Genomic DNA, 25,280 nt, shown 5'->3' on the forward strand with positions numbered 1-25,280 from the left:
AAAGTGAAATGCCTTTGAACGCGGCAGCAAAGAGAAGCCTATGAATGTATGGTAGTCAACATTCTACTGGGAGGGGACGGACACGGTTCCTCAAAAGGAGCCTTCTCGTTTCTTGTTTTGATGATGATGAGAATGATGATGGCGTTTCATTCACTTTCATTCCCATAGCTTCTTCGTTTCATCTTATAATGTCTCCAATGCAATAAATCTACATCTGCACATTTGTATGAAAGCTGTCTGTACAGACATGATACATTTGATATTGTCACCTTTAAATGATTGCCTGAGTCATTTTTTGACACTTTTTTTTTTTGCTTACAACAGCAGCTCGTGATGTTTTGTCTCAAGTTTTTCTGTGTTTTCTGAAAAACTTGGAAAAAAATGACTTAGGCGATTATTTTAAGAAGGCGACGATATGCAACATTGAGTGTTTCATGCTGATGAAGCTCCTTTACATGATGCATTTGTATGCTCCTGAGTGTGTTGCATATGCGTGCGTGCATGGGAGTGCATCCTCCCTCTCACTCAGGCTGATGGCTACCAGACGAAGCCACTCTGAGGGGCTGCCTGGCGCCTGGTCCTTCTATATGGAAATGGTTAGGAACTGTTACGTCAGCACGCTGCAGCACTTCCAGCTTTTCCACTTGCGCACATGTGTGCATTTGACACACGCAAACCTATTTTTACAGAGCATTCCCACTTTTTCTCTCTTCTGTACTGCCCATTTTGGCACACTTTAATCTCAAACACACACCCCTCACAATGGGTTGCTGCTCAAAAGTTGCGTCAGCACAGAATTCCACACTTTTCCATGCGTCACCAAGCATGACTGACTCCATACAACATTTTTTTGCCCTTTTTATTCCATGGAAAACTCTTGTCCTTATATAACCCTGAATTTGGCAGCTTGCTTGTCCTACTATTTCTCTCTGTCCGTCTCTCTCACTCCCTCTCACTTCCTTCTCATCCCTTTCCATCTCTCAGGAAACAAACTGGTTTTGGAGGGCCGTGATAGTTTCCCCTGCACTGGTACGAGCACATCCATTCCTGCTGGGGCAAGCGTGTTCATTAGTCTGCTGTCTTCTCTGAAATGAGCTAAATGAAAACAGGGAGGGAGACCTTGTGTGTGTGTGTGTGTGTGTGTGTGTGTGTGTGTGTGTGTGTGTGTGTGTGTGTGTGTGTGTGTGTGTGTGTGCGTGTGTGTGTGTGTGGTGAGGATGACTCCCTGGTTGGCTCAGCCCAGTAAGCTTCAGGTAATCCATTTTAAAGCAGTTAGCGTTGTCACAGCCACCTGTGTATTACAACACTGCAGCATTACCACAAGACTGGAGGGGGTGTCTCGACGAGCAAATGACTGGAAAACAAAAAGTGGTTGTGAGGGGCTCACGTTCTGTCTAGAGCTGTTAATATCAGCAGAAATGATTCAGTCAGAGCTCCATATCATTTCTACAAGGCGATAAAGTGTGTTTGGTTGAGGATTTGTGCTTAGAACAGCAACATAGAAGCATTTTGATGATCAGGCAGCTAACTGACTGCTGCCACCTAGTGTCAACTCTCTGTTAAACTCAGCAGTTTGTCCCCTGACAGGAAGGTGAGAGGCGATCAATGGATTTGTTCCATCAGCGAAGGCAGCAGGAGGCTGAAAGAGCATCAGGACTTAGGTTTCATCTCTCTGCAGCAGTCAAACTAAATGAATGATCAAAAAGACAATGTGCATCTGTGTATTCATACATGATGGAGGCACTCCCTCTACGCTGTCACTGTGTGTGTGTGTGTGTGTGTGTGTGTGTGTGTGTGTGTGTGCGTGTGTGTGTGCGTGCATATGAGTGTGTGCATGTATATTCAAAGTGCTGACTAAAGCAGCTGCTGGTGCTGACATCTGTCTCTGTCTTTCTAATGGTGGAACAAACAGCATCTCTCTCTCTCTCTCTCTCTCGCTCTCTCCCCCCCTTTCTCCCTCTCAGTATCAACTCCATCACCGGTCAAAACCCCACCAATGCATCTCTCTCTCGCTTTCTCTCTCTCGCTTTCTCTCTCTCTCACACACACACACACGCACACACGCACACACACACACACACACACACACACACACACACTGTTTCTGCTACTGTAGTCAGCATTACACAGCACACAGCAGTACGTATCCTATATCTCAGCATCGGCACCTCCTAAACCACATCCTGGACCACCATGAAAGAGGACATCACTTCAGGTGGATGACACAAGGTCAGAAATTGGCTCATCTCTCTGGATGAACAGAAAAGAAAGAGGACCATGATCTTGAGTTTGATGTTGACACATGTGTTCTTCTCAGATTGTAGCAGTAAATAACTTTGGAGCCAACTGGTTTAACCAAAATCCAAGATTTTATTCCAGTAGGTCTGTTTAATCTGTGTGTGTCAAGTCGCACAACACTATTCCAGTCCATCAGCAGTGGGATGCTGACACACTGTCTTTATTTATTGTCCATCTCTACTTTGCATTTTTAACACAATATTTCTGGAACAGTGTTGAGGAATTTCTCCAAAATTGCCACAGTAGTCCACCGAGACCCAAGGATGACTCAAAAATATGTTGGTGGTCAAAGGTCAGGGTCACAACCTGTGACCGCAATATTTCAGGAAAGGCCTTGCGAAAATTTCTTCAATTATGGTACAAACAAATATTAGGTCACTACAATCAGTTATGGTGTTCCACAAGGGTCTGTGCTTGGACTAGTCTTCTTCACTCTATACCTGCTTCCTCTAGATCACATTATTGGGAAACACTCGATTAATTTTCACTTCTATGCAGACGATACGCAGCTGTACTTATCAATGCATCCACATGAAACAGATCACCTGACTAAACTGGAGGCCTGTCTAAAGGAAATAAAAACATGGATGACCCATAATTTCCTTTTATTAAACGCTGACAAAACTGGTCATTGTGCTGGGCCCAAAACACCTTGGGAACACCTTATCTGATGGATAGGTCCCCTGGATGGCATCACCCTGGCCCCCAGCACCATGGTAAGGAACCTGAGAGTTCTCTTTGGTCAGGATCTGTCTTTTAACTCCCACATTAAGCAAAACTGCAGGTCTGCCTTCTTTCATTTACATAACATTGCTAAGATCAGGCACATCCTGTCTTAAAAAGGTGAAAAAAACTAATCCATGCTTTTGTCACTTCCAAGCTGGATGACTACCCTCCTATCAGGCTGCTCCAATAAGTCCCTAAAGACTCTCCAGCTGGTCTAAAATGCTGCCACCTGTATGTTGACTGGAACTGGTAGAAGAGACCATGTCTCTCCTGTACTGGCTTCTCTGCATTGGCTCCCTGACAAATTCAGAATAGAATTTAAAATTCTCCTTCTAAAGTCCTCAACAGTCAGGCACTTTCATATTTGACAGAGCTCATAGTCCCCTATTATCCAGCTAGAACCCTTCGCTCCCAGGTTGCAGGGTTACTGGTTCCTACAGTTTCTAAAAGTAGAATGGGAGCCAGAGCCTTCAGCTATCAAGCTCCCCTCCTGTAGATCCATCTACCGGTTCCAGTCTGGGAGGCAGACAACCTCTCTATGTTTAAGAGCAGACTTAAGACCTTCCTTTTTGATAAAGCTTATATCAGGGCTGCTGAGGCTGGCCCTTAGATATGCTGCTATAGGCTCAGACTGCCGGGGGATCTCCCATGGTGCACTGGGCTCTCATCCTCTCTCTCCTCTTTGTCCTCTTAAATTCATATCTGTTACTAACTCATCTTCGTCTCTGGAGCCTTTGTGCTTCCCCACTTGCCAGATCCCTGACTGAAGCTGCTGCTGGAGGAGGCTACAGACCTGAAGAGGCTCAAGCTGCCACCCATAGCCCCACCTGCTCACGTCCCCGTCTGTCCACCAGTCTCTTCTCTTTATCTCTGTCCCTCTCTTTCCTTCTGTATATCTGTCTTCCTCCATTATCTGTCTTTGTCTCTGCCCCGCTCTCCTGCTCTCTTCCCCCCAACCAGTCAAAGCAGAGGGCCGTCCCCACTGAGCCTGGATCTGCTCGACGTTCCTGCCTGTTAAAAGGAAGGTTTTCCAGATCTGTATCCACGTAGCCTCCTTGGTGGAGGTATGCTCTCTTGTGTTTCCCATTTCCAAAGTCATATGTGTCATACTGGCGATGTTCTCATCTGAGGAATTACACATAAGATATCAAAAGATATAACCTGCCATTTTTCTTTCCTTGTTCTTTGTACATTTTCATCCAGCAGCATCAGGAAAACAACACATTTCTTTGTGTTAGCCTGCCTCATCACAAGTACTTATATTAAAATGCATATAATGTGTAGTAATTAAAACACATGCTACTGTTTTTTTTACAGCCTTTTAGATCAAATCCTGTCAGATTCCTGTCGTCTTTTTGGTGAAACAAATCAACATTTGGTTGAAGCATTCTCGCATCTGTCAGCTCATCGTGTTTGTCCGCTCGCTCTATTCTCACCACATCTGCTCCATTTGCCAATTTAGTGATGACTACATTGGGGGTTTTCACATTTAAAAAAAAAACACAAAAAAAAACCCTGTAAATGCTATTCAACAGCTGAGGCTGGTGTTTGTGGAGTGTTGGTTTAGCAGACACACCATCAGGGTGACTTGTAGCTTGCTGAGATGAGGGCAGAATCTCTCAAATGCAGCCGACTGCCTGCTGCTGACACACAGTGTCTGTGGCTGCTCTTCTGTTATCATTTCTCTGCCCATGAGCTCACAGCCACATGTAAGCTATTTCTGTTGTCTTGCTTCTGGCTGAAAATGACTTCATGTCTGATTTGTTTGTAAGCGAGAGAAGGGGGAGGAGGTCTGTATCACTGTGATCATGGAAAATGTAATGCATTAAACTAGCATGCTCTGTCTCTTCCGCTTGTTTGTGGGATGGTGTTTGATGCACCAGAGGCCCTCTTCTCTCAACTTCCCTCATGGTTCACCAATCTTTTTGGTTTCACTTCCCTCTTTTCTTAAATTTATTACATCCCCTCTTTGTTTCCCCTCTTCTCTCTCCTTCATGCCTACGGAAACTCAGTTTTCTTAACTGCACCAACACATTCCGTCTCCATCCTCCTCCTCCTCCTCCTCCTCCTCCTCCTGCTCCTCCTCTTCCCTCCACCTCTCTTCTTCTAACCAGGATGAGAGTGCTGGAGCCAGGTAGATCTGCAGACATGAGTAATGTGGCTAAGACTGACTCATACGCCAAGACATCAGCCGTCAGTGTGGAGCCAGCAATGACACAATAACAAACACACACACACACACTCACACACTCTAGAGCAGCGACATGGAGGCGGACAGACTCGGCGGTGCCGACAATCTGAAACCCAGTCATGCAAGTGGCCATTAATATCATCACCTTATATGATGTGATCGTTACTGAGAAACTGCAAATGAATCCATCAAAGATGAGATCAGGCTGCTAACAGTAAATATCACACAAACACACACACACACACACACACAACCCTACCTGTGTGAAGCTGGTTATATTCAAATGGTTATGTAAAATATCAAAGAACATAATGTACACAAATTAGTTGAATGCTTTCTGCTATACAGTAATAATGATTCAATATTCATGAACCGTTGTCTGGAACAAAGCTTTTACTTTATTTTTCCTTGAAGATGTGTCACCTGAATATTAGTGTATTCTAAAAAAGCTGAAAAGTTTTGTTTTTCAAAATGAACAATTACAATGAAAGCTCTATTGTGGGTTCCTGAAATCATACAAATGGTTATTTTAAAGCTACAAACAAATGTCAGAACAAGCAATTGAGTAATTTATGTGGATTCAATACAGGCATGCACACACACACACACACACACACACACACACACACACACACACACACACACACACACACACACACTCCTCATTACATCTATTAAACATTTATTACTCAAGCAAGAGTAATGTGAGGTGTCTCCATTTTAATGCCTCCTAATGGCTTTTTGAGTTACTGCTGCCAGCAATGAATAAATCATATAAGTCAGGCCACAGTTGATACATCAGCCCCGTACAAGTGATCTGATCTATAGGTATGTTATCATCAATGTGTGTGTGTGTGTGTGTGTGTGTGTGTGTGTGTGTGTGTGTGTGTGTGTGTGTGTGTGTGTGTGTGTGTTATCATTTGTTTTTGGAGGTCACTACAACTGGGGACATTAAGGGACACAAGCCAAAAAAAAAGGTGTAGAAGTGATGAATGATCAAATTTATGTAGATTCAGGATTTTTTGAGGATCCTTGACCATCGGGAGATCGGTCAAACGTTTTAGTCACTTGGAGTCGGCACAGTTGGCCTTATTTCCTGTTCTCCTGCACACATTTGTTCTTACATATTAAGGACTTTTTTTTTTAGCCCTCTGTCGTATCTTATGTCTCATGTCTTGCCCGGTGGCTATTTGTAACTAATTGCTCCTTACATCTATTGTGTACCTCTTGTTACATTAAAGTCTCTGCGAGCCTGAAACAAGACTTTCACAACAAATGTCAAAAGAAAAGAATTACAAATAGCCATCAGGCTTTTGCTTCCTGTCTGTAAGCGAGGGGGGAAAAGTCCAAATGTGTGTAATTTCTCTGTACGAAAATTACATCAATGAGGCCTAAGGTCTTAATGATATCCAGTAAATATCACAGACTGGTTCCAGCCCTCAATTTATGTGAAGTCTGGAGGCACATTTATACGTCGTGTACAGTATGACACCATTGTCAAGGAATTAGTTGAATGTTTTCTGCTTCCCGTATGGTGCTGACAGACCAGTGCAGGTCTCTTAGTGTCTACTCAGTGGCCTTTATGCTCTGCGTCACCTTGTTGTTGTGTCTACCAGTATTACAAACGCAGGTCAAAAGAACTTCCAGTCCTCTAAAAGTGAAAACAATGGCACGCTGAACTGCATTCCACTTTGGGGGATTTTTCAACCATGGCGGATGGCTGTGCAGTTTTCTACTGTTCTAAATTGGATGCTTTCATTTCCTACCAGTGTCCTGTAAATGTTATGCAATTTGTGACAATTTAAGATGACACCAATGTCCAACAAAGAAGAAGCTATTCAGCATATTCCAACCCACTGGGTTTTTTTGGGTTTTTTTTTTTTTGAGCCAGTATACCACATTGGGACCAAATTTTATATTTGTAAATACAGTTTTTACAGGCCCATTAAAATGATAAATAACTCTTTCATTACCGACACGATGATTTGGTATAGTGGAAATGTTGATGCCATTATCAGTACTAAAGCAGGAGTTCAGGGTGGTCCTCACGGAAGGGTTAGAGGCACAAGCCACCGTTAGTTAATATCATCCACTCTTCTCCTGTGGTATTGACTGCACTTATAGTTTAAGCGTAAAATTGTATCTTTCTGTTCTCAGCAGCCTTCTATACCTACATGATCTCTCTCAGTAGCTGCAGCGGGATGGAAGTTGTGGAATGGGAGCATATCGACCTCTGCACGGCGCGTTATTGACAGGTGGATGGATTTCAGGAAGTGACCTTGGCTAACTCAGACGAGCACCTGATGAGAGCCCAGCTCATTTTCCCACAGAGCACATCTCTGGCACCAGCTGCCTCTCTGTAAGCAGACTGTAGGTTATCATTGTGAGACGTAAATACTGCTGATGTACTACTACTTATATACTGCAGTAATAGGAGTTAGTCATAAACATCGGTTGTTCGCGGAGAAGATTAAGGGACTGAGACTGTAACTGAAGTATCTAGATGATCAATATCTTTCACTGCTGGGAGATTCATGACAGCTAGTGATTAAAAAAAAAAGTTTGCTTCACTTAAATGAAAACAAAAAAAGTGTAAGTTTTTCCTAAAACAGTGCCCGAACTGTTCGGAAGGATCCACACAGCATCATGTCAACAGTTTTCCAAGGGACAGTGTCTTTGCTGGAGAGGATCAGCCACAATAACAGGGACATTAGAAATATTGCTGCAGGCTCTTTGTTTTTAATAATTAAATGCTATGAGCTCCACAAACAGAATTCCATCATCTCTATTAGATTTCAATGACATCAGAAATCTCAGGGACAGATTCTGTCGACCTGCTAACGTAAACCCGAACTGACTGCTGATACTGTTGAAGAAAATGTGAAGCCTTAACATTCACCGTTGCAGCTCATTTCTATTTGTGCATAAACAGTGATTCAAAAGATACCTCAGGTGGAATCTGGAGGTGGAATCTATATAGAATCTGTATTCACCTCTGTCCTCTTACTGGGAATAAAAATATTAAAATCGCTGTACACATCTTTACAGGCCTGTTATCAACAAGGATCCCACACTGCCACTGTGTGGATTTTTATAGTATTACATCCTATTTGAGCATTTTCACCATCATCTTTTCAATCATTTCTGTAACTCCACCCCTCATAGAATGATTGGTAGTCAGCAAGGCGCTGGAGTGTCAAGGAGCCAATCATGAGACTCTGCCTCCTGTTCACAGGGCTCCTATTCTCAGTGCCCCCTATATACCACTGTTATTTATAGAAGCCTGGGGATGCAGGATGGAGCTTTACAGAGGAGGGGTGGAAAGAGGAAGAAAGGAAGGAAGGAAGAAAGGAGGAAGAAAGGAAGGAAGGAAGGAAGGAGGAGAGGCTTTGACAGACAAAAGGAGTGTTTGGACTTGAGGACGACCGCATGTCTTCCTCTAATGGTCCTTCAGATACCCTTTCACACTGGACAGAAAAATCCCAGTCACATGTGGCTTTTGTCTGCGGTAAGAATGGGATAGTAGGATTGACACTCGAGGCGTTTATTGGCTCCACCTCTGATTAACAGTGAGGTAAACACTCCAAAAAAACACCAGCAGGAACTGCTTCCCTTTCCGGTCCAATGCTTGCCCACAAAAATCATGAACATACCTGTCACCTTTCCATCACTGTGCTGTTCAACCAGAGACCACACTTTACTTTTATATTATTCTACTGGGCACCTACAGCGTGGCACAATAGTGCTAAAGATGCTTGCTTGCCGGCACGCAGGGGTTCCTGCAGGAGCTGCAAGAGTGAACGCAGCCAGGAAATAACCTTTAAAAGCACATGTGCACTGACCAAAGTGTCTAACAAGGATGCTCAGACGCTGAGGAGCACCAAGCTGGGGAGAAAGAGTCAAGAAGCAGTGTGACTCATGAGGGACTATGTCTGTTGACACTGAGATAAAACTCAGTGATTTATAACCAGTGGGTTTATTTGGATATAAAATGGTAAGAGAGGCAGGAAGTGGAAAAGGAGCCCATTCAAAACAAAGCAGATCTCATCATGGCTAACTGGACCTGTCTGATGGGTGGTTTCCTTGAAGACGGTTAGCATTTTCTTGTTTCATACAAAATGGTTGGACACCACAGCTCTGCTAATGTACCCGGTAATTTGATGTTGTCAATACTACGTATTGTACCTTCAGAAGGAAAACAGGTGAAAGGAAAACAGGGAGTCAAACAAAGAAAACTACTTAATAAAACTATAAGGGTTTAAATAAATGATCAGATTAAGGATATTTCTTTACAAATAGAATCCAAAAGTTTAATAAAATGATAAAGGGTGAGAGGTCCATATGATCACTTGCAAAGTTGGATTTATTTTGCACACATCGTCGTCCATCGTTGTCTTCCGCTTATTCCTTACTAGTAAGGGTCGCGGGGGGCTGGAGCCTATCCCAGCAGCCTTCAGCGAGAGGCGAGGTTCACCCTAGACAGGTCACCAGTCCATCACAGGACCAACACATAGAGACAGACAACCATTCACACTCACAGTCACACCTACAGTCAATTTAGAGTATCAATCAGCCTCGTCCCCTCTTGATGTCTTTGGACTGTGGGAGGAAGCTGGAGTACCAGAGAGAACCCACACAGGAACAGGGAGAACATGCAGACTCCACACAGAAAGATCCCGCGCCTGAGCTGGGACTCGAACCCGGAACCTTCTTGCTGTGAGGCCACAGTTATTTTGCACACATATTTGATTTTTTTTTTTTGTAATGCATTGCGACAAAAATTCTTCTGTTGATTTCTTGTGATGAATCATATGTTTCAATTGTCCAAAAATAGTGCAAAATTAGTTCAACAAAACTATACTCTATTTTCACTGCAGACAGACAAAATTGGACAAGTTTCCACACTGACTACTTGGATCACCTCTATTTGTACCTGTATTAACTGGTTGTCTGAATGGCTGAATGAGGACATAAAGCATACTTTGCTCTGCTGGAGGACAGACGGTATCTGAGATCGAGCAGAACTGTAGTTGGTAGTGTAAAATCATTTAAGTGATACATTGTCCATTACTGGAACTGCTGTGCAGCCTGCTCCAGTTCACAGTCAGAGGTCAGTGCACACGAATGCCTTCTAACGGAGAAATATGGCCCCCAATGACATTTCTCTGGATCTCGTTTGAATGATACTTCTTCTTTGCACTATGGGAGGTGGGCCCAGGGCCAAAGATTTGGTGTTGAGTGGGGCTGCTGTATATTTTGTCATCTACAAGTTACCATCAAGTGCACTTGCACGGTACATCAGGCAACATATGGCAGCTTCTTTACAACCTCAGACTCAAAAGAAATGGAGTGGATGAAAATGTTTGGGAGTTCCACTTTGCGTGAGGATATTATTGGACTGGAGGTAGCTTTGAAAATGTATTAATTCAATTACAATTCAAAAAACTTTGAAAAGTTGATATTGGCGAGGGTCGGCACGGTTTGGGGGTAGAGTGGCTGTCTAGCAACCGAAGGGTTGCTTGTTTGATCCTCATTTCCCCTGGTGACCATGTCCAAGTACCCTTGAGCAAGATATCAAACTCCTAATTACTCCTGATGTCCCCGCGACAGACTGTCAACCCGTCCAGGGTGAACCCTGCCTCTCGCCCAATGTCAGTTGGCATAGGCTCCAGAATCCCCACCCTGTGACCCTTAACAGATAAGTGGTATAGAAAATGGATGGGTGGATGGATTGATGGAGGTTGATGTTGGCACATTTCACCTCTACAAATACAACTGATTGTTTAGCTATGTAGAAACGTTTAAAACCATGCTACAGCTCAGATAGCAAAGGATAGAAAAAGGTGTCAGTTTATGCAATTTCTTGGCTGCCGATGAGCAGTTGGGTCACATGGGAAAAGATATTTGTAGGTGACTGGTGATTCCTCAGATTCGCCTCTGCGTTCCTTCCTTCACAAATACGATTTTTAGTTTTCATAAACCAGGTCCAGGTCGAGTTTGGTCAGAACTCAGTGGATGTAACCATCCTCCCATTCATTGTTGAGTAAAATTCCCTGCCTGGACCTTTTTCAAACTGATAATTACATATTTTATTTTGCTTGTTCTAGTTGAAACGAAAGTGGGGTTAAAAAAAAAACAACAAACACGATTAAACCACGCAATGTTGAAAAGACTGCATAAACCTATGAATGGGAGGAAGTAATTTAATTTTTGATGAAATATGTTGAATTATAGCAGTAAGTAAATACATGAGTTTTAAACCACCAAACACGAAACTCACTCGTGTTTGTATCGTTGCATCCATCCATGCATGAGACGCATGCACAGGAGAGGCAGAGTGGGTCGGATCTGTGTTTACTTCCGGACTCCAATGAGACACTTGCTCAGAAAGCAGCAGCTTCAGTGGTGGCTCCGGCTGTCAGCTAGCGCGGTAGCCATACAAGGCTTCCTGACAGAGGTTACCGGGTTGACCAGCGGTATCCCAACAGTCAAGCCTCGCTCGGCGCCACTGCACCCCGGACACCGCGGCTCCAGGCAGAAACGTGCCGCTGCCCCGCTCGCCTTCGTGCTCAAAGTCACTTAATGCTTCCCTCCCGTTACCAGCCAGCACACTGATCTGTCTGTGTTGATGCCACTTCATGATCCGCGCTAACCGAGGAGCAAAACAAGGACAATCGCTCAAAGTTTAAGCGGCGTTTCTATCTCACCGACTAGAATCCAGCAGCTGGGAGAGACACTGACCACCGGGAGAGCAACGGCACTCGGGGGCAAGACAGCCCGGGCAGCGAGGGTGGTGGCTGGATAAAGTAGGGGGTCGCCTCCGACTCCTGGTGATATTATCCCCTGCCAGCTAACATTAGCTAAGCTAGCTACAAACACCATGGACTGGTTAATGGGGTGAGTACACACGGCTAACTTGCCAAGCTAGCTTACTCTCCAATGACAGGTCAACTGCGCAGTCTTTCCGAGGCTGGCAGAAAAACTACCGCTCGGTGGCTGACACCACCAGAGTCAGCATTAAACAGGTGCACTGTCCATTAATGCGCTTACATTTTCACTTCAACACATTAATCTACCTGTAAGCGGGTAGCTTGTTCACTAGCTTAGCCTAGCTCTACGGGGCTAGCATGGTAGCAAAGCTGGCAACGGTCTCCACCTGCAACGGTAAACCGACCTAATGTCGGGTTACCCAGGGCCAGGCGGTATATTTGGGTATTTGTATGGGCTGCAGCTATTTAGCCAGTGATTGCAGCGCCCACATTAGACCGTGAGAATATATCTGTGGAGCCCAGTTTGTTGTATGGGAAGCTTATTTATAGCAATGCTCATCACAGCAAGTGGGCTAACGTTAGCAGCCCATCAGTGATGCTAACGCGGCTATACCCGGTTTATTCCGTGTGCAAGGTGCGCCTTGTAGGGGAACTACCATTCGCAGCCAAAAACACCAAACGTGCTATAATTTTACACCTGGGACACAGACTTAGTCTCCGGTGCTTTTGGTTAAATATTTCACAACACAATTTATATTTAGTAGTAAAGCGAGATTCGCAGCAGTCTGATTCAAAGAATTAGATAAGCTTTTTGAAGTTTGTGGCTTGACATGTTGAAGGTTTAGAAGTTGGTGAAACTGTTTTGCCACGAACTTGGTGGAGAAGTAGTGGTTAGGTGTGTGTGCATGTCACCTGACAATGCAGTGATCATTGTATTCAGGACTATCAGTGATTCAGTTTAAGCACTGTCCAAATCCTGCTGGCCCGGTCTGCTGTCTGAGAACTGTTGTGTGTCTTATGAATTTCTCAGTTCAAACTGAAGGACACAGATTTCGTCACATTTGCCTGTGTAGAAAGAAGTTAATGAAGTCTTTGTCCAAGGTGTGTGAGTGCTTTCAGTGCTGTATGAACACATCAGCGATATCTGTACTTTATTTTTTTGTAATTTCAAGGCATTTTGAATTTAGAAAAGGGTTTTCTCTGCATACTGAGGTGCTGTGCTGTGAGACTTTTGGCTTCCTGGTTACTGTGGTGTTTGGCTGCAGCACCGTGCATGCAGGGCAGGACAGAGGAAGGGTGGAGGTCTGCTGTCAGGGTGTTTCTCCATGCTGACACACTTTGACAGACAGATAAGGATTCAGTCTATTGATACCCTCAAATGTAATATCAGCTGTATTGACTAAAGTTTTATTTTTGGCCATATTAAATATCTGCTTGTGTTCTGATGCATTCTTACTCAGAATGTCTGAACTTTTGATGTACCAAGAACAAAACAATCCATTGCTTGTTGCAGGACATCTTCTTCTTGATTAGACATGGATTATGTTATTTTGGGATTTAAGAAACAGACCGACTCCAACCCCACAGAAAAATACATGTGCACGAGGCAGTACATCACATGGTATATTGCAGTTTAAAACGTTTTTTTTGAAATTATCATAAGTGGAACAAGTACAAAACATATTTGATAAATATTTTTTTGATACAAGTTGAAACATTACTACAAATGAATACTATAAATATAGTGGCAGAAAGTGGTGACAAGTTGCGGGGAGTACTGGCCTGGTTAAAAATCTCACAAACAAGCAAAACAAAACCTCCAAACCCCCAGATGTCTTTGGGTGCTGCGTTTGTATGACAACTATATTTTAACAAATTCTTCAACAGACTTATTTTTAGAGGCTCATAATCTATTTGTTATTATTATTAATTGTTGATCATAATTTTCTCTGTGAGCACCAATAATGCTCGTCCCTATAATTCGGAGGAATGAACTAATAATTGTGTCTTCCTACTGTCACTAGTCTCTGTTAGCCTGTCTAGAAATAAATGCAGAGTGGAAACGGGTCCTTTGGCAGAATAAATTCAGTGCTACAGTTCTACTCATTGACATCTTCTGTTCATAGACACGGCATTGTCTAGTTTCTTGGCAAGCTAATGTAGCCGTGCCGAAGCTTATATGCCCGTCTGAACAATTTCTAGAAGGGAGAATGGAGAAATGATGAAACTGTGGTTTGTATAGTTGCTTGAACTGCCAGTGTGTCTCTAAAATGTACCTGCCATTGACATTTCCATTTATCAGCCACAGAAACACAGATAGCCTTTTATTTGCAATTTCCTTAGCTGACATGATAACTTATGTTTTTAGGTATTGGGTTCAAGTTTTCGTATTTCATACAAACTGCCATAATTCCATGATTATCTGGGTTTTCTTTCAACTTTGTGATTTGAGACAAAGGTGCCAAACCTGGAATAACAGCCACAGTATGTGCATGCACTTCTAGAATGCACTCAATGAAAAAAATCATGATCTGATGGATAAAAGCACCTGTTGGGATTTAAAACTCATATCAAAATTACAGAAAAGCTTGAACGAAAAATTAGGTTTTGACAATGTCCTGCCTCTGTGGTAGTTTGAATGCTTCCTGTGTGCCGTGTATTTTTCGGGTTGTTCATTCATCCCATTCTAATTAACGTGATATCTTGGGAACACCTGGAAGGAATTTCTTCAAATTTTGCCTCAAATGTGCACTTGGACTTAGGGATGAAGCGATTTCATTTTGCCGGTTAAAGGTCAAAGGTCACTGTGACTGCACTGACCATAACGCCAGAATTCTCGCTAATATGACAAAATTTCACACGTCATAACATTAAATGATTAAATGATAATGTTTTGTATCCACAAAGTACTAAGTGCTAATTCCAGTTTTTCCTTCTGTTGCTTGCTTTCAAGTTTGGCTAACTGATGTCTTGAGTTGCAGTGACTTGTCTAAAGTTGCATCATTTCTTTCAGTTGCACAAGTAATATATCTTGACCCTATCCTCTTTGTCTGTCGCTCACTTTGAAATAATAATTAAGTTTTGGGGCTGTCAGACTGGTTTGCTCAGTAATTCAAGAGCAACACCCACTTATGTTTTGATGTTAGAGGAGGTGACTGAGGAAAGCGAAGAAACACATTTCAGTAAAAGCCTGTCTTTGTTTGATAAATTGGGATTTTATTTGTTCTAATGTAGTCGATAGCCACACATCGTCAATCACAGAAAGTTGTTTGATTTTTTTTTTCATAAAGTGAAAACCCTTATTGTGAAGCTTTTAGCACTGTCAGAGGAATATGAGTCATGCTTGTTTATGAACCACACCTGCCAGGTAAATCCTGTTGTGACTTCTCCCCACTGATAATGTGTGTACACGCCGAGAGTTTGGGTTTGCCAGCTAGTTGTGTATTGTGCGTAGCCATGGGAAGGCGTGTATATACGCTGAACGCATTGGAAGGGAGCAGCCATGAGTTAACCAAGCATGTAATCACACTGAATACAGAGCCAGGCTGTAGAACACCACTGTCAAGACCGATGGAGGGAGGAAGAGGAGAGATGTTAAGAAAGATGGAATGGAGAATGAAGCTGATGTGCGTATAAATGTGGAGACAAAGGAAGGTCAGGGCTTGACGAATGATAGAAAGGGTTCATGAGAAGACAGGGGTATGGGACACGTCATTTTTCTGAGCCATGCTCGGAGGAAGGAGGATATGAATGCTTTTGATGGAATGGTTGATTAGGCAGAAAAATGGAAGAAATTAGTAGGTGCAGGGAGGGAAGGGGATGGAGGAGGCATTGAGAAGGGTCAAGCTTCAGGGCTAATGAAATGGAGGTCTGCAGCGTTATGGTGGCTGGATTGAGGGAATGAGATATGGAGACGGTGATATGGGAACTGGTGTGGGACAAATTTGGTTTCAGCAGGAGGCTCAGCATATGTTGTGTCGGATAGATGAGCCCTCTTGTCATTAGCGCTGCAAGTGTATCTCACACGTGCTTGTCTAAAATGATGGCCACAGTGACTGAATTATTTCATGACCTCATTTGTCCGGATCCAGAGTCGGACATAAAAATCACTGGGGAGATGCACAACGCCTAAATGTCTCTGTCCCAGCTCGGTGAAGTGGGCTGGCTTTGACAGATGTTTAATCCCCTTGATTTTGAGTGATGGATCAGTAATGCCGAATGAGGGGCGAGTGAATGGAAAACTTTAGCAGCTGAGTGGAGCCTGCTCCAGGCTGCCTGGCCCGAGCAAGAGTCCGATTTAATGCACACTTAGCTGGCACCGCATCACCCAGGATTTAATGGCGGACAGACAGTGCATCATTCAAGCAATGCAAGTAATAAGACGAAAGATTCCAATCATGATGGCCTTGTTTGTTGTCTCCTCTTATTTGTGGATATTTGTCTTCAGCCTGGATGTATAGAGTTCAAGTAATCTACCGTTCAATACCGTTCACGTTCAATCAATGAGTTGTGTTTAAAATTTTGAAGAGAAAATTAGTATCATGCTCTTTCCAAATCCCCAGACTCAAAGTGGTAGTTTCAGATTTCTTCTTTTGCCCATCTAATAAAGACTTCATTGTTGTTACATACAACAAGAAAAGCAGGAAATGGTGATATTTAAGTCTACACGTAGAGATGTTTTGATACCATTCATAATACGTGTCTTGTTTACTTCTTCTCTGCTCAGATATACTTTTGGGTTGACACATCTGCTGAAAACTACACTTTCGCCCCTGTTGCTAGTGCCATCACACACAAATGTTGCCAGTTTGGTCTCAGCTGTACCCTTGCTTTTCTTTTTTCTTTTTCTTTTTTTTTGCAAAATGTCTTGATGGACTTCCTTCAAATTTCTTTTTCAATTGTCCAACAACAACAGGGTACTTCATTTGAGAAATGTATGAAAGACCATGTTTGATTATTTGTTTTTGCCAAATATCCGTGATTGACTTTGTGCATTGTTAGCTGTTTATATGTTTAAAAAAAAAAAAAGCATTGTTTAAGCTATGATATTGGCACAGTTTCTCAGCAGATCTCTTCAAATGAGTAGTTCCAAATGTGAGAAGTCGACATGATTTTATTACATGGGTAATTCAAAAGGGGAATTCACAGGAGTTTCTCATAGGTTGAGTTTTCTCTGCAGCGGAAAACATCACTCTTGTGTTTAACCGCTGTGGCGTGTTTTCACATCTCATACCTTTCTGGCTTGTGGTTGCACGTCAACTCATCAACATCGGGCTACATCCATCCCGGCGCAGTCAAATAAGAGGTTAGTTCTCTGTGTTGAACCTGAACTCAGGGTTCCTGCAGAAGAGGTCCCATTCTTTTTTCATGTGAGGCGGCAGGTTATGGGAGCATTTCAACACATTAATGAAACATGAATCTGAACAGTTGAGTCTTGATCTTCAAATGACAAAAGGTTCTCTACCTCTAAACTCACTACTAAAGCTCTTATTGCTGATTTCTGCTAGGACCCCAGAATGCCTCTGACACACTGCTTCGGGTCCAACGATTAAAACATTTCAAATGATGTCTTCCTGTGTGGCAATTATAACAGCTCAAACTTGAGTTTCGAGGAGGCTGGGAACACTTTTCTACTCTCTATCTAACAGGAAGTGCACTGTCTCAACCCAGGCTGATTCCTAGCAACCATTATGAAATGCTCCACAGAAATTATGTTTTTCAAAGAAAGTAGAATAAAAGATCACCCTCAGAAATCTGTGTATTTGCATATCAAGCAATCCAAGGGGGAGAAACTCTGTGGTAGCACTTTGGGGAGTGGTGGTTATAGTTTTGAAATCCCTTTATGCTTCTACTTGTGCTGATGTTCCCATTTGGGATTTTTATGCCCTGCAAGGCTGTCCTCATGCAACCTCAGTGCCTTTTTTAATGTTTCCCTTCCGCACATATTGCCCAGGCTAAGGTGCTGTTTCTGTTCATCACACCACAGACACAGTGCTGATGATAGTCAGTGGCAAACCACCACCTCAAAGCAGTCACCTGGTCTAATATAGCAGCTCCATCCCTGGGGTGCTCACTCTGGACCAGGAAGTTTCCCCAGCACACCAAATATCTACAGTGCTTTTCTGATAGACTGTTTGGTTAGAGTTGTAGTAGTAGTTGGACCCGGATCGGTCACAGGTCTCAGAATCTACCGGGAAGACAACCATTTATGTGATGGATGCATAGTATTGGATTTTTTGCTAAAACACTTTTTTTTTCACATCTGATTTGACCAGTTGCAAATATTTACAGATGTCTATATTATCTGTATGAAAGCTTTATGACTTTTCATGAAGATAAGTCATAAAGCTGCTGGGAATCACAGCGCGTTTGTGAAGGACAGCGCATCAGTTTAGTTTCAGTTTAAGCAAGAAAAGATCCACTAACCTAGTGTATATTGTGGGGAAGGTGTAAGAGTAATATTTTCTATAAGTATGAAAATAAAAGTTTGCATTGAAGGAAATTTCCTTAGATGTGTAACTTCTAAGAATTAGCAAAAATCTGTATCGGCAGGTTACGGCAACAAAAAAATTTCAAATCGGAATCAGGCAAGAGAAACGCATTACTGCAGGACTGGCTCTATCAGACTGGATGATGTTCAGGTCTGAAAAATCTGATTTTAATCATCTCGACTTATAAAAATTCCATTTTTGTTTTCTTTCTATTGTTATGGATTGAACACAATCAAAGATTATATCATTGTGGTTTCCTTTCAACAGTTACTCTGGGAATACTAGCGCTTTACGAATCCCGTTTGACTCCTTGGACGCTTGTGGCCCAGACACTGATCTCCATTAAGCCGGTTAATAATGCTTCACAATATTTATTCCAATACTTTCTATTGGATTGCAAAGGCTGTACAGGGATTTCCATTTTTCTCATTGGTTTATTTTCCTTGGTTGCCAGTTGGAACTAAGATCAACTCTGTGTTGATGGAGGTGATGGAGAGGCTGGCTTCAGGCTATTCTACTGTGATGCGCTGCAATTGCTGACAGATGGGCTGGATGAGAAGATGTCTTGTTGGTTATTTTACTCCCTCAAAAGGGAATCTTAGTGCCTTTCAACCAACCTAGCTCTCTGTTTCATTCACTGGCTCATTGTGTGTGTGTCCTTCTCTCCCCCTCTACCTCTCAGGACACTGATGTGCAGAGACGTTTGCGTGCTTGGCTGCAGCCTTAGCTGGACTGTTCAGTTGTAGAAAGCAAGGCAGTGTTGAGCAGGCCCAGGGCAGCAACAGCCCTTGATGAGAAATATTTAACCACAAAAGCTGCTTTGGTGTTGGCTGTGAACACAATTGAGCATGTAGGACCACAGCCTATATGACAAGGAATATTGTACAATCCACTAGCATGATGTTGTAGCTTGCTAGACTCATGTATTTTTGAGTTAAGGACTGTGGAAGAAAACATTGGACAGTGAAGCAGTGCAGGATTTGCAGGTTAGTGAGTTTACTTCAGGTTGACCTGGGTTGTCTGTCTCATGAAGGTAGTTCACTTGTCAGCAGCCTCTATTGCCATGGTGAATTATGATGTGCACCTGACCTGCTTTAGGGCAGGCTATGTTCAAGACAACTGAGCAAAGGAGCACTCTTTAACCACCTCTCTCCAGATTAATTTGTTTCCTTCTGGCTGCAGTTTATTTCACTGACATGTCATCATCTTTTAGTCTTTAAAGAAGAAAAAAAAAAAGGTTTAAGTCTTTAAGAGAGATTAAACCCTCATACTTTTTGACCTTATTGTAAGCTTATTTACACATTTAAAATCTGTATTCATATTTATTCTTCACTCACTCCCAAGAAAGTGTAACAGGGTTTCAGGTAATATTGAATTCAACGCCATAAGAATGCGCAGCTGTGATGATCTGTTTGTGCCGTTGTGATGGAGCAGTGATATTGATAAGCCTGATTGATTCCTGCATTTACACAGGCATCCTGTCTTTGGCTGCTGCACTTATGTTACTTTTGGGATTTGTTATGGATTTATGGTCTTTATATTTGCGGAAGAGATTATGGTTTGTTTTTCTTGAGCAAGGTGTGCAGCTCTAGAGTTCTCCTTGTCTGTGACTGGTCACCTGGGGCCAGTACTCTCTCGACTACTTTGGTGTTTGTAGAAAAAAAAAAAAAGGCCAACTTATGCATAATTATGATTGTTGGGGTCAGTCAAGCCAGTTAAGAGAGTCTCATTGCTATTGTTGAGTGTGTTGTTCATTTTCTCATCAAAGCTTCACATTTATTTTAGGATCAGTCAGACAGATTCTACCTTTTTCCCATAAGCTCCACGGCACAAACAGTCAGCAGCGGGGAGACACCACACCGTACTGGCTCAGCTGTCATAGTTCAGAGGTGTTGATGACTTTGGATTTCACAGGAAGAGGACACCTTGTAGCTGATCAAGTAACAACCATAATTAGCATCTCAAGCCCAACACCAAGAAGGGCTTTCATTCACTACAGACAGGTCACGTCTGTGATGTAAAACTGCCAATTTCAGACAAGTAAGAACTGGTGGTTAGCTGGTTAAAATATAGTGACATGTTTCTGTGGGTCCATGTGAAGTGAATCTTCCTCAGGCTGGAAGTAACAGTTCTGTGTCAGGGAGTGCCGTGTGCATCGTCGAGGGAGATATGGAGGTACTTGAACAGCACAAATACAGTAAGACATGACTTAAGCCCCTGGTTTGTGTGTGGAGATGCTTCTATCTCCCTGTTTCCTCTTCGTTTTATCTGAGGTTGAAAATGGGACAGGCCTAGGAATAATCATGACACCACAATGACTCTGCAGTTTGCAGTGTAAGTGGCGTTATTTTTGCTCTTATTTTTGAAGGACAGCGCATGCTGCTGTTTGAGTATGGTGCAACCACCTGATACCACGTTTGATCAAGAGTCTACATGCAGCCCAAACTACATAGAGCTGGCTGCACTCATGCAGCTTCTCCACCCACTCAAATAGGTCCTGACCTGTTCAGATACTTGAACAGGCAGCATTTTACAACACAAACTGTATAAATTGCTGACATTTACCCAGCAGGTTCTTATTCTTGTGATGTGGTGACAACATAGGTTTTGTTTTTGTCAAACATATTGATCTCACTTCTATGTTCTGCTCATTTGTACCCCACTATTTTGTTACTCCTGGCATGACTCGAGGTGTATGAGGGTGTTTGTGCTGCGCCTGTATTTTATTTGGCAGGAGAGTGGCACCATGCTGTGACTGTGTTTAGTCTTTCATAACAGTCTGGTCAGCCCTGTCCCGGCCACAAAACTGGCCCTGCCAATGGACTGAGAGAAGGTAGGAGCTCATCAGCTGCTCTGTCTTGCTGTCTCTCCTTCTCAATCTCACACATCATGTTTTTGATTGTAACAGTACATTTGCGCTCCAAATATCCAGCCAAAAGTGCCACACACATCCCGGACTCCCTGGTTCCCCCAGTTGCAGGACTGGCTGCCATAGGCCCAGGAGCAGTTCCTGCTCTGTCAGAGAGGATCATAGTCATAGGCCCTTGCTGGCTAGAGAGGTCTTAAGTTCATCTAAAATAAGCAGAACCCCTTGCAGCAGGATTTAGGGTTGCTGTTTCCCTCCACCCACATGGGAAACCTATCAAAGCAGTTGGCTGCAGTTTGGTTGCACTGTATCAAATTCAGTCCTGGCTATAAAATGTTTCTTGTGCAATATAACCTGTCCATTTAGATGTTTCAGATATCTTTATGGGGCTACTTGAATTTTATAGTATTAGATTTCTGAGCAGTTTCATCCATCCATCCATTTTCTATACTGCTTATCCATTAAGGGTGGCGGGGGGGCTGGAGCCTTTCCCAGCTGACATTGGGCGAGAGGTGGGGTTCCCCCTGGACTGGCTGCCATTTTTCTGAGTAATTTCTAAGCAATAATTGACATTTTCACAAGCCTACAAAATCGTAACTTTTCACAATTTTGGATTAATGTGCAAAACTTGATTCAAGTCTAGCCTTTCAGTGTACTTTGAAATTAGTTTTTTTGTAAAGCGTTTGGAATATCAAATTGCCTTTTACCCAGGAATACAGCGCTGACGTTTACTACGGCTGACACAGTTTGCTGTGAAAACCTTCTATTCCAGATAATTGGATCATCGGAATTGCCTCAAAACAAATATGTTCAATCAGTCAATTATTAACGTGAAGGCCTGAAGCAGCTTGTCTTGTGAATGATTGAGTTACTAAGGATTTCCCAGATCAATTGGCTGCTGATCATGATCAGCTGTTTTTCATGAAGCATATGTGATTGGTAGATTGGCATTAGTGCCTCTGGTCACCGAGCACTTGCAGTTAATGGTTGGTGTCTGCAGCTGAGAGAAGCTAGCAGCCCAGAAAGGTAACGCCTCTTTAGTTTGCATAATGCAGAGGAGTTAATGTTCTAAGACATATTACCTTGCTTACTGCGTAACCTATTGAATAGGCTTGATATAATTTTCCGTCTGTGAATAACTGAATAACTAAACACGTGATTAATTATTTGAATGTTTGATTCAGATGTTCTCACTCTAGGGTACTTTTGCATTGCATCTGTGGAGTTTTTATACTTCTCTTTATAAACAAACTAATCAACGGCTAAACCGGCAGCTATAAAGAAGATAAAAAATGATCACTATCAGCCAATTTCACTTAAATGTACTTATTATCTGCGGTAAGCTAAAGAAATGTGATCAGGGCATGCTTAAAATTACTAGATGAGGGCTTAAAAAAAATTCCCCTCAACCCCTTAAATACGTGGCCTTTATTTTCTTATTTATTCCGTAAATATAAAATCATGATGTTGGGTGAGGTAATCATTTGCCGTGGGAAACCTTTGATATGTCAGGTCATTGCATCAAATTTTCCTCAGACGTTTATGCGCTACTCTGTGAAATTGTTTAAAAGCAAGATGGAGAACTGGGATGGGAGATGTAGAAGGAAAAAATAGGAAGGTGGGGTAGTGGAGCGGGGAAAATTGAAAACACCAGGAATAGAAAGGCAGGACAGTGGAAGAGAGGGTAACTGATAAGTCGAGGAGATCGACTGGAGAGCGTGGGTAAAGATCAGGGGAAGAGGGAGAGGATAGGTGAGATATGGAGATAAATGGGGAAGCAGCAATGTGGGTCAGAGAGTTAGATTAGAAACAGCAGAGGTCTGCAATAGAGGACAGAGAGGGAGATTTAACAGCAGGGGCCCGGGTGGCTGGTGACACACAGAGAAATTGTGTGTGTGTGTGTGTGTGTGTGTGTGTGTGTGCGTGCGTGCGTGCGTGCGTGCGAGGGGATGTTTAATTCTGGAGTGAAAACATGAATCGTAACAGTGCACTGAATCCTTCGTTCGGATCCCTCATCCATCTGGTTCATTCACCCTCCTGTTTTTCCCAACTGAAGACTAGGTTCTGATTTGACTTGGAGCAGGGAGCAGTTAATTCTGGGGGCTTGTATTTAATTTTTCCTCTCAGAATGTGGTCAGCATCATGGGTGAGGCTTCAGCTGAGCGGTGAGCTGCTAAATCTGTGCAGAGCCAGTGGGCTACTAGCGTCGATGTAAGCTCGCTGGGTTTGTCCTTGGTGGCTGAGGCTAGGCCGCTAGGCTGGTCTGAACTGTAATTGGATTAGAGATCTCTGCGTTGCATCAGGCAAGGCAAGCCCAAGATCTACACACTGACACACACTTTAAAAGCACTCACGCCTCAGGGAGACAAGTTCATCTTGATTCTGGAGGCAGTACACCACCATGTTTGCTTCATTTAGTGTCTCTCTTTCATTGGCATCCCTCAGTTTTACTTATTCCTATTTAATCACCATCCAACCTACCATCCAACCCATTACATACTTATGTGAAATTGTTTGTGTGTACGTAGATCAGTTATGCATTGGATGTCCACTCTGTATGGGATGGAGAGCTGAAAACACACTGGCGATTAATTGACAGGACGAGTCATACTCAGCTTGATGAATGGGCTTCTTGCAGGTGGCAGGGAACTTAGTGTTTAACAGCTTTTGCACAGGATGTCGAAGGTGATATCATGGTTGGTTTGCATTCTGATTGCCTCATGTAACATTCAGTGATCAGATCTGTGTGGCGATTCCTTCAGTTCCTGGGGACGGTGTGTGACTTATTATGTATTCACCTGCATGCTTTGAGGGCATCAAGAGTTGAGTAATTTAGCTGATGCTCCTATCTTTGAGAGTCTTGCAATACTTGGGGCGTTAATGGGTAAATTCCAAGGTCGCAAAATGTCCATAATCTTTGCTGGCGCTCAGGAGGGTTCGGTTCCATAGACTCTCACACGAAAGTGCATGTGCAGATCAAGGAGCAACGCGAGCACTGTGAAGGAAGAGCCAGTTTTCTAAAAGATGTTACTGACTGTAACACATGAGCAGGGTGTGGTGAGGTGTGTCTGACAGGTTTGAACATGAGGATGACACTGCTGAGCAGAAGACACAAAGGAGGGAAGAAAGCAAGGTTCAGTAACCCATAGAGGGATTTCCATCCATTTAGTGGTCCCAGTTTGTATGTTTTTGTGTGTATGTGTGCATTAGCATTCCTCCAGCACATATGGATGTGGTTGAGGTGAGAAATTAGACAGTCAGTACGATCAGAGGAGAGACAGGCCAGCACAGCAGCCATATGTTTCATATACGTTTGCTGATAAGCTTTGCCGTATGGCTCCAATCTGCCCAGATGGCCTGTGCATTGCCTCTCAACTTGCTGCCACCATAACACCGTGTGTGTGTGTGTGTGTGTGGGGGGGGGGGGGGGGGCTGTGATGTGGTATGAAAACAAGGATACACTGTGATTGATGCAAAGCATGTAAATGTAAATATCTTCCATTGGTGGACAGAGAATAGACAGATTAAAGTGATGAATCCTCCTTTACAATTTTAGCCTCAGGATTTGAATTGCTGACATAATGGACTTTTCCAGTCGGATATCATTTCAGGAAAACAGGGATCAGATGCTGATACTGACATTATTAACAGATGGGGGATTGGAATGATAGTGTTGACCCACGTTTCAGATAGGAAAGGCATGAAATGGAAGCAAATAGAAAAAAAATGGTGGGAAAAAGGGCTTTTGGAAATAAACTAATCAGAGGCCAGTTTTCAGAGAGAAACAATCATTAATGTATTCCAGCATGAAGTGATAAATAATTGATCAGTATATTAAAGTAAATCTTGGCTTAAACAGTTAATTTTGGATTCATACTTTCACAGCATCTATTTCTGTAGCAGCAGGACACAAGATTGTTTGCTTATACAAGCTACCA

The 25,280-nt window shown here is 42.9% G+C and overlaps 1 protein-coding gene across 1 annotated transcript in view; it reads left to right on the forward strand.

The window, feature by feature from the left end:
• Window positions 1-11,582: 11,582 nt before the first annotated feature.
• Window positions 11,583-25,280, forward strand: part of mob2a (MOB kinase activator 2a) — a 58,323-nt gene continuing 44,625 nt past the window's right edge. Inside the window, exon 1 of the mRNA XM_086208415.1 lies at window positions 11,583-12,112. Coding sequence (XP_086064541.1) covers window positions 12,096-12,112 — 17 coding nt within the window. The 5' untranslated portion in view covers window positions 11,583-12,095. The remainder of the gene's footprint in view (window positions 12,113-25,280) is intronic.

The sequence above is a fragment of the Aulostomus chinensis genome, chromosome 7 (assembly GCF_037954235.1).
Source record: "Aulostomus chinensis isolate RoL2024-O1b breed Wild chromosome 7, RoL_Achi_v1.0, whole genome shotgun sequence".
Classification (NCBI taxonomy): domain Eukaryota; kingdom Metazoa; phylum Chordata; class Actinopteri; order Syngnathiformes; family Aulostomidae; genus Aulostomus; species Aulostomus chinensis.